Raw genomic sequence first — 10419 nt, 5'->3', positions numbered from 1 at the left:
AGCAATAATAGTAATGATATAAAGAGATCGGGATTACATTAATAACTGTTAACATGTAAAAACACCAATTCCAAATGACAAATATAATTTAACCTCCCAATCTCATAGCAACTAACCATGAAAAAGATATTCTATAAGGGGAAAACACCCTAAACTAGAAAAAAAACACTAAACTAAATAAAAACAAATAGACAAAGATTGGGCTGTCATATCACAATGGCTGAAATTATTATTTGTCGTTAACTCCGCTCCTCTATACATGAACAAAACCTTATTACACAAGATTCGGAAAGGGTCAACTTACATCATATGAATATATTGAATAAATGGTCTCAGAGTCTCTTCAAATTTAACCGAAGGATCCACAGTACCACTCATATTTTTTTTCCAAGTTTAGACATGCTAAGGCTTCGGAAAACCTTTACAATGTAGCAGGGGGATTGGAATCTTTCAAGTAAAATGGGTCTTCTGGCTATTAATGTAACAAATGCAATTAGAAGACAAGCTGATGAGGATAGTTGACTAGAGTCTATCACTGGTAGTTATATTGCATTATTGCAAATAATATTGCAATAATAGGATGTGGTTGTAAATCAATACGCAGAACTACTGAGATAATATCAAATATATCTTTCCAATATTATTTTTAGAAGAGGACAAGACCAGAACATACGTTTCAATGAAGCTACCTCGGAATTACATCTATCACAGACAGGATTTATATGGCAGTAAAATGAGCTAACTTATCCTTGGGCATATGAGCCCTATGAACACCTTAAATTGTATGAAGGCATGTCTGACACACAGTGAAGAGGTGTTTCCTAATTGAAGAATTTTCTCGCATTTCTGTATAGGTAAAGGTATCCGAAGTTCTCTTTCCCACCCATTCTTAATTTTATCAGAAGTATCTAAGTGTATTTTCATAATTAAATCATAAATAAATGATAATAAACTCTTCTGATATGGATTTGAACTTTTTGTTCCCTTAACTTCAATTTGATGTGATATCGGAACAGAAAGTAAAATAACATTCAAAAAGTTTCTAATCTGTAAATATCTGAAAAAGTGTGATCGAGAAAAATTATATTTATTAGAAAACTGTTCAAAAGACATAAAACAATCAGCCATAAATAAGTCAAGAAAACATAATTTTCCCTTTGTTTTCCATAAAAGAAAAGCTTGATCAATTTAAATGGTTGAAAGAAAAAAATAGATATAATAGAACTTGACAGTGTATATTTATTCAGTCCAAAAAATTTACAAAATTGAAACCATTGTAGCGGTGTGCTACACGCAGCGCTAAAATAACGAGACGGAGTCGGTAAACTGCAGTCAAAGATAAAGTTTATTCGAACTTCACAGCCTTGCTTTTAAAGCCTCACTTAATCCGCCCTCCCCCGCGCGGATGCTTCAAGAGGCACGTACTGACACCCCCTCAGGCTTTTTCCCTTTGTTGCGGACCTAGCCTTTGTGTTGGCTAATTGTGAGCCGGTTCGAGTGTGCTAGTAAGTGGGTCGCCACATAACCCCCCCCCCCCCCAGAACCGGCGATACACCCCCCAATGTCCACAGTCTGGGCCGGACCCTGTTTGGGAGGTCGGCCTCTGCGCCGTGGTGTCGGAAACTCGACCGGTTGCACCAAGTCCACATGGGCCGGTTTGAGTCGGTCCACCGTGAAAACCTCCTCTCGCCCCCGAACGTCCAGCACGAACGTGGACCCGTTGTTCCTGAGCACCGTGAACAGCCCCTCGTAGGACAGCAGGGCGAACAGGGGGCGCGTGATTCGGGTAGCTGAAGGGAGGAAGCGGTGGTAGAAATTGACCATACCTACGAATTCCTGAAGGCCTTTGATCGTGGTGGGTCGGGGGAAATGGCGGACCGCATCTACCTTAGCGGGCAGAGGGGTTGCCCCGTCTGCAGTAATCCTGTGGCCCAGGAAGTCAATGGTGTCGAGCCCGAAATGGCATTTGGCCGGGTTGATAGTTAGACCGTAGTCACTCAGCCGGGCATAGAGTTGACGGAGGTGGGACAAATGCTCCTGACGACTGCTGCTGGCTATGAGGATGTCGTCCAAATAGATGAATGCGAAGTCCAGGTCGCGTCCCACCGCTGAAACGTCTGTGCGGCATTCTTCAGGCCGAACGGCATGCAGAGGAACTCGAAAAGGCCGAACGGGGTGATGAGAGCCGTTTTGGGGACGTCGTCCGGATGCATCGGGATTTGATGGTACCCTCAGACGAGGTCTACCTTGGAGAAGATTCGTGCACCGTGCAGGTTTGCTGCAAAGTCCTGAATGTGCGGCACAGGGTAGCGGTCCGGTGTGGTAGCCTCGTACAGCCTGCGGTAGTCGCCGCACGGTCTCCAGCCCCCTGTCGCTTTGGGCACCATGTGCAGGGGGGAGGCCCATGGGCTGTTGGACCGCCGAATGATCCCCAATTCCTCCATCCTCTTGAACTCCTCTTTCGCCAGTCGGAGCTTGTCCGGGGGAAGCCGCCGAGCGCGGGCATGGAGGGGTGGTCCCTGGTTCAGGATATGGTGCTGTACGCCGTGTCGGGGCATGGCTGCCGCGAACTGGGAAATCCGCCAGGACCCTGGTGAAGTCGTTGTCGGACAGCGTGATGGAGCCGAGGTGAGGGGCTGGCAACTGGGCTGCACCCAGGGAGAACGTCTGAAAGGTCTCGGCGTGCACCAGTCTCTTCCTGGGCAGGTCGACCAGTAGGCTGTGAGCCCGCAAGAAATCCGCACCCAGAAGCGGTTGGGCTACGTCGACCAGTGTGAAGTCCCACGTAAACTGGCTGGAGTCGAACCGTAGCTGCACCGGACGGGTGCCATAAGTCCTTATAGTGCTGCCGTTCGCGGCCCGCACGGGGGGACCAGGCGCCCTGCTGCGGGTGTCGTAACTTGTCGGAGGTAAGACGCTGATCTCGGCACCGGTGACGACCAAAAACCGGCGTCCCGACCTGCTGTCCCACACATACAGGAGGCTATCCCGATGGCCAGCCGTCGTAGCCATCAGCGACGGCTGGCCCTGGCGTTTCCCGGGAACTGACAGGGCGGGCGACAACAGCGGGCTTCTGCGCCCCACCGCTGGTGGTGGAAACACCAGTGGTCGTTGGGCTCCACACCCCGGCCTCTGGGTTTAGCGGGCTCTGCGGCCGGGCCTGGACTGGTTTGCTGCTGGGAGCGTGGCCTGGTGATCTGTATGACGGACGCCCAACTCACCTTCTTGGCGTTCCACAGCAAGTCCGCCCGGGCTGCCACCTTCCGGGGGTCGCTGAAATCCGCGTCGGACAGCAGCAGGCGTATGTCCTCGGGCAGCTGCTCCAGGAATGCCTGCTCAAACATGAGGCAGGGTGTGTGTCCGCCGGCCAGAGACAACATCTCATTCATTAAAGCTGATGGAGGCCTTTCTCCCAAGCCATCCAGGTGCAGTAAACAGGCAGCTCGCTCGCGGCGGGAGAGCCCGAAAGTCCTTATGAGCAGGGCTTTGAATGCCGTGTACTTGCCGTCCGCCGGGGGAGACTGTACGAACTCCGCGACCTGGGCCGCTGTGTCCTGGTCGAGGGAGCTCACCACGTAGTAGTAACGGGTGTCCTCTGAGGTTATCTGCCGAACATGGAATTGGGCTTCTGCTTGCTGAAACCATTGGTGAGGTTGTAGCGTCCAGAAGCTTGGCAGCTGCAAGGAAACCGCGTTAACAAACGCAGCGTCTGTCATTTCCGGTCCAAGAAAACGTTTGGACCGTCGGGGTCACCAATTGTAGCGGGGTGCTACGCGCAGCGCTGAAATTACGACACGGAGTCGATAAACTGCAGCCACAGAATCAGTTTATTTCAAAAACACAGTCTTGCTTTAAAGCCTGTCTCCCCCACTCGATACATCGAGAGGCATGTAACTGAAATACTTTGAGGCTATCTCCCTTTGTCTCTGGCTCTGGCTAATTGTCAGCCGGTTCGAGTGTGCTAGTGATTGGGTCGCCACAATATCCCGGAAATCGGTTTTTTTTTTAGAACGAGAGAGAGAGAGAGAGAATTGAATACTCTGCCATGGCAGAGTAAAAAAATATAAAACGTACTTCACCCCAGACTACACTAAAGTCTACCCCTGCCTAATAGGGGTCAGGAATAATGACAGTGTTGCTCGCTGCACTGTTTGCAACATTGAGTTTTCTATTGCCCATGGTGGGGGGGGGGGTTAAATCACTGTTGAGGTGAGTTTAACGGGTGTCATTCGTTCATTAGCATAGCTAACGCTATTTAAACTAGCTGGCTGGCTGCTAAGGAGCTGCTCTATTGCAAACTGCACCTCTCCCGGGAGTTCCGGGAGTCTCCCGCAAATTGATGGTGCCTGCTTCCCTGAAATGAGATTTTGCACGGTGGGATTAATTGAGTGATGGGATGGTGCAGACGGAGCTTCACTGTGTGTTTGGCATTGCAAGTGTGTGATGGGACGGTGTGGAGGGAAATTCACTCTGTGTCTGACCCCGGGAGTGTGTTATGGGACGGTGTGGAGGGAGATTCACTCTGTGTCTGACCCCGGGAGTGTGTTATGGGACGGTGTGGAGGGAGATTCACTCTGTGTCTGGTCCCGGGTGTGAGTAAATCAAACAATGTGTGAGCTGCTGACGTGCGGGAATAAATAAGCTGCTCCCGACTCACTCACAGTCACACACAATTAACTGACCGGCGACAAGGAGTGACCGTTTGAATAATCAGTCCCGTTTCTCACCTTCACTCTGCATCGGGGAACCGATGATTATAAAATCACACTTCAGGGCCGTGACCGGGATCGCTGCAGATCCAGGGTCACTGCCGAGGGATTTGTCAATTTAACATCATTATATCGGCCAGGCTGCCGAATGCACCGTCCTCAGCAAAGGGAGCAAAAGGATTCTCTCTCGGGATAATCCCACCCCGGGACACCGGTGTCCCAGACTGAGCCCCGGACCCCGGGCTCTTCCTGTCTGGGTAATTCCCCGGGATGTCACGTGGGAGTCTCGCACACGCACTTGATGAAACACGTCACTGCGGGACCGCTCCGAGCGACGCACAGCGCGAGGCCCAAGTCGGTTCCGTTAAAACCGTTGGGAGTTGAAGCAGGCGCGCGGCCATTAAAGGTAAGGGCGGGAGTTAAAGGGGAGGGCGGGGAGTCGGCCAAATGTCCCCATCCCGTAGGCGGGGATGTTCACACATTCAGATGTTCACAGATACACTGTCAGTCCGGGTCTGGGTTCCTGCAGAGATCTCAGTTCCTTCCCTCCGGTCTGACTGAACCGATTCCCCCGCAGCCTGAAACAGATGGGAGAATAAAGATGAAATTAACAGATTACACAACAGTGTCAGTAACAGGGGACCGGGGTTAATGTTTCAACAACACTCACAGACAAATATCACCAGAAAACCCGCGGATCCGCTGATATTTTATCACATTGAACATTAACACAAACACTCACCGGATCCACTCCAGACTCGGGAGGGTCAGTATGAGGCGGCGGAGAGCGGGGACAGATCGGTCTGTCAGAGAGTTTGAATCCAGGTCCAGCCCCATCAGTGATGGTTTTGTACTGAGAGCGGAGAGGAGATCCTCGGCACCAGAATCTGTGAGACGGACATCCTCCAGCCTGGAGATAAGAGAGAGTGAGGGTGAAGGACACAGAGAGACAGGAGATGGTACAAATCCCCTGTGTTTATCAGTAACACAATTACTGATCACATTAATGTTCAGTGTCAGACACCCGGTGACTGTAAACACAATCTCCCACAGTCTGGTACTTACCCCAGTGCCTGTATTTTACACTCCGGGTTCCTCAGAGCCGCAGACACCAGTTTCACTCCTGAATCTCCCAGTTTATTATAGTTCAGGTCCAGCAGCGTCAGTGATGTGTTTGTACTGAGAGCGGAGGCGAGATCCTCGGCACCAGAATCTGTGAGACCGACACGGCTCAGCCTGGAGATGAGAGAGAGTGAGAGTGAAGGACACAGAGAGACAGGAGACGGTACAAATCCCCAGTGTTTATCAGTAACACAATCACTGATCTGTTTTTTTCTTCAGCACGACTGCGCAAGTCGGCCAGTGAGAACAGTGAGAAGAGTTTAAAAGGAAGACAGATTTACAGAGCGAGCGTCAGAGGAGCGGGAGACAGAGTAGGAAGGCTTTGGCTCAACGGGGCTTCGGCGATAAAGGGTCGAGGCGAGGTAGGTTATCTGTTTACAATACAGACAGAGAGTATGTGTGTGAGGCTGGGCTTCTGTGCTCGGTGTCAGATATGGGAGATCCTGGAGACTCCCAGCCTCCTGGACGGCAACATCTGCACCCGGTGTGTCGAGCTGCAGCTCCTTAGGGACCGAGTTAGGGAACTGGAGATGCAGCTCGATGACCTTCGTCTGGTCAGGGAGAGCGAGGAGGTGATAGAGAGGAGTTACAGGCAGGTGGTCACACCGGGGCCACAGGAGACTGAAGAAGTGGGTCACAATCAGGAGAGGGAAGGGCAAAAAGCAGGTACTAGTGAATACCCCTGTGGCTGTACCCCTTGACAGTAAGTACTCCTGATCAAGTGCTGCTGGAGGGAGGGACGGTCTAAGGAGGTGGGTGGGGGTGGGGGGAAGCAACAGTGGCGCAGAGTCTGGCCCTGTGGCTCAGAAGGGCAGGATTTCCGGATCATTGGGACCTCTTTTGGAGCAGGTGTGACCTGCACAGAAAGGATGGGTTGCACTTGAATCCCAGGGGACCAATATCCTGGCAGGAAGGTTTGCTCACAAATAGAGAAAATTTGGAGAGAATGCGAAAGGGAGGACAGGCAGGAGATAGAGAAGGGACACATTCAGTCTATTTGAGATGTGTCTATTTTAATGCAAGGAGTATGATGAATAAAGCGGATGAGCTTAGAGCGTGGATCAGCTCTTGGAGCTATGATTACAGAGACTTGGATGGCTCAGGGGCAGGAAGATGTTTCAGAAGGGACAGTGAGGGAGGCAAAAGAGGTGGGGGCGTGGCACTGTTGATCAGTGATAGTATCACGGCTGCAGAAAAGGAGGAAATCATGGAGGGGTTGTCTACGGAGTCCCTGTGGGTGGAAGTTAGGAACAGGAAGGGGTCAATAACTCTACTTGGTGTTTTGTTTAGACCACCCAACAGTAACAGGGACATCGAGGAGCAGACAGGGAGACAGATTCTGGAAAGGAGTTTTAATAACAGTGTTGCTGAGGTGTGAGATTTTAATCTCCCAAATATTGATTGGCATCTCCCTAGATGGAGGTGTTGTGATGGGGTGGAGTGTGTTAGGTCTGTTCAGGAAGGTTTTGTGACACAATATGTAGATAAGCCTACAAGAGTAGAGGCTGTACTTGATCTGCTATTGGGAAATGAACCTGGTCAGGGGTCATGTCTCTCAGTGGGAGAACATTTTGGAGATAGTGATCACAATTCTATCTCTTTTACCATTGCATTAGAGAGGGATAGGAACAGGCAAGTTAGGGAAACCTTTAATTGGATTAAGGAGAACTATGAGGCTATCAGGCTGGAACTTGTAAGCATAAATTGGAAACAGATGTCCTCAGGGAAATGTACCGAACAAATGTAGAAAATGTTCAGGGGATATTTCTGTGGGGTTCTGAGTAGGTACGTTCCAATGAAACATCGAAAGGATGGTAGGGTACAAGATCCGTAGTGCACAAAGGCTGTTGTAAGTCAAGAAGAAAAGAAGAGCTTACGAAAGGTTCAAAAAACTAGGTAATTATATGAATCTGGAAGATTATAAGGCTAGCAGGAAGGAGGTTAAGAATGAAATCAGGAGAGCTAGAAGGGGCCATGAGAAGGCCTTGGTGGACAGGATTAAGGAAAACCCCAAAGCATTCTGCAAGTATGTGAAGAGCAAGAGGATAAGATGTGAGAGAATAGGATCAAACAGGTGTGACAATGGAAAAGTGCATATGGAACCGGGAGAAATAGCGCAGGTATTTAATGAACCATTTGCTTCAGCATTCATGACGGAAAAGGATCTTGGCGATTGTAGGGATGACTTGCAGTGGACTGAAAAGCTTGAGAATGTAGATATTAAGAAAGAGGATGTGGTGGAGCTTTTGGAAAGCATCAAGTTGGATAACACACAGGGACTGAATGAGATGTACACCAGACTACTGTTGGAAGCGAGGGAGGGGATTGCTGAGCCTCTGGAAATGATCTTTGCATCAACAATGAGGATTTGAGAGGTTCCAGAGGATTGGAGGGTTGCGAATGTTGTTCACTTATTCAAGGAAGGGAGTAGGGATAGCCCAGGAAATTATAGGCTAGTGAGTCTTACTTCAGTGGTTGGTAAGTTGATGGAGAAGATCCTGAGAGGTAGTGTTTATGAACACTTGGAGAGGTAAAATATGATTAGGAATAATCAGCATGGCTTTGTGAAAGGCAGGTCATGCCTTACGAGCCTGAATGATTTTTTTGAGGATGTGACTAAACACATTGATAAAGGAAGGAAGAAGATGCAGTGTATATTGATTTCAGCAAGGCATTTGATAAGGTACACCATGCAAGGCTTATTGAGAAAGTAAGGAGGCATGGGATCCAAGGGGACATTGCTTTGTGGATCCAGAACTGTCTTGCCCACAGAAGGCAAAGAGTGGTTGTAGATGGGTCATATTCTGCATGGAGGCCGGTGACCAGTGGTGGGCCTCAGGGATCTGTTCTGGGAGCCCTAGTCTTTGTGATTTTTATAAATGACCTGGATGAGGAAGTGGAGGGCAGGGTTAGTAACTATGATGATGACACAAAGCTTGGGGGTGTTGTGAATAGTGTGGAGCGCTGTCAGAGTTTACAATGGGACATTGATAGGGTGCAAAACTGGGCTGAGAAATGGCAGATGGAGTTTAACCCAAATAAGTGTGAAGCGGTTCACTTTGGTAGGTGAAATATGATGGCAGAATATAGTATTAATGGTAAGACTCTTGGCTGTGTGGCGGATCAGAGGGATCTTGGGGTCCAAGTACATAGGACACTCAAAGATGCTATGCAGGTTGACTCTGTAGTTAAGAAAGCGTACGGTGTATTGGCCTTCATCAGTCGTGGGATTGAGTTCAAGAGTCGAGAGGTAATGTTTAAGAGTTGAGAGGTTATGAGGGGGATAGATCGATTTGACGTGGATAGGCTTTTTTCATTGAGAGTAGCGGAGATTCAAGTAAGAGGACATGATTTGAGAGTTAGGGGGCAAAAGTTTAAGGGTAACACGAGGGGGAATTTCTTTACTCAGAGAGTGGTAGCTGTGTGGAATGAGTTTCCAGTAGAAGTGGTAGAGGCAGGTTGGGTATTGTCATTTAAAGTAAAATTGGATAGGTATATGGACAGGAAAGGAATGGAGGGTTATGGGCTGAGTGCCGGTCAGTGGGACTAGGTGAGAGTAAGCGTTCGGCACAGACTAGAAGGGCCGAGATGGCCTGTTTCCGTGCTGTAATTGTTATATAGTTATATGTTGCAGCTATACAGGACCCTGGTCAGACCCTACTTGGAATACTGTGCTCAATTCTGGTCGCCTCACTATAGGAAGGACATGGAAACCATAGAAATGGTGCAGAGGAGATTTAGAAAGATGTTGCCTGGATTGGGGAGCATGCCTTATGAGAATAAGTTACGTGAACTTGGCCTTATCAATTGGAGAGACAGAGGATGAGAGGTGATTTGATAGAGGTGTACAAGATAATTAGAGGCATTGATCATGTGGATAGTCAGAGGCTTTTACCCAGGGCTGAAATGGCTAGCACGAGAGGGCATAGTTTGAAGATGCTTGGAAGTAGGTACAGAGGAGAGGTCAGGGGTAAGTTTTTTACACAGAGAGTGGTGAGTGCGTGGAATGGGCTGCTCGCAGCGGTGGTGGAGGCGGAAACGATCGGATCTTTTAACTCCAGGATGGTTACATGGAGCTTAGAAATACGGACGGCTATGGGTAAAACCGAGGTAATTCTAAGGTAGTGACATGTTCGGCACAGCATTGTGGGCCGAAGGGCCTGTATTGTCCTGTATGTTTTCTATGTTTCTTTGTTTCTACAGATCACATTAATGTTCAGTGTCAGACACCCAGTGACTGTAAACACAATCTCCCACAGTCTGGTACTTACCACAGTTTCTGTATTTTACACTCCGGGTTCCTCAGAGCCGCAGACATCAGTTTCACTCCTGAATCTCCCAGTTGGTTCACCCCAAGGCTAAACACAAACAGACAGATTGATGAACAAAGTGATTCAAACCGTGGGTCTCGGGGAATATCTCTCACTCGGATATTTCAGGAAACATTAAACTCTTCAGTAAATCACTGATCGGAGTTCCCATCAATGTCAAATTCCTTCACTGCCCAGCTCCAGGGTATTCACCGAATGTCAGTAATTTAGTCTGTCAGTGGGACCCTGTAAACTACACATATTCTGTCCCATTCCAC

The 10419-nt window shown here is 48.8% G+C and overlaps 1 protein-coding gene across 1 annotated transcript; it reads right to left on the bottom strand.

Moving 5' to 3' along the window:
• Positions 1-3789: 3789 nt before the first annotated feature.
• Positions 3790-10179, bottom strand: LOC140721748 (ribonuclease inhibitor-like). Its single transcript, XM_073036544.1, has 4 exons — positions 10103-10179; positions 5775-5945; positions 5452-5619; positions 3790-5287 (listed from the first exon to the last, which is right to left on the bottom strand). The coding sequence occupies exons 1-4, from the start codon at positions 10147-10149 to the stop codon at positions 5200-5202; spliced, it is 474 nt and encodes a 157-aa protein (XP_072892645.1). The 5' UTR covers positions 10150-10179; the 3' UTR covers positions 3790-5199.
• Between the last annotated feature and the right edge of the window lie 240 nt (positions 10180-10419).

The sequence above is a fragment of the Hemitrygon akajei genome, unplaced genomic scaffold (genome assembly GCF_048418815.1).
Source record: "Hemitrygon akajei unplaced genomic scaffold, sHemAka1.3 Scf000061, whole genome shotgun sequence".
In the NCBI taxonomy this organism is placed as follows: domain Eukaryota; kingdom Metazoa; phylum Chordata; class Chondrichthyes; order Myliobatiformes; family Dasyatidae; genus Hemitrygon; species Hemitrygon akajei.
The sequence above is the reverse complement of the archived record's forward strand: the minus strand, read 5'-3'. Positions and strand labels throughout refer to the sequence as shown.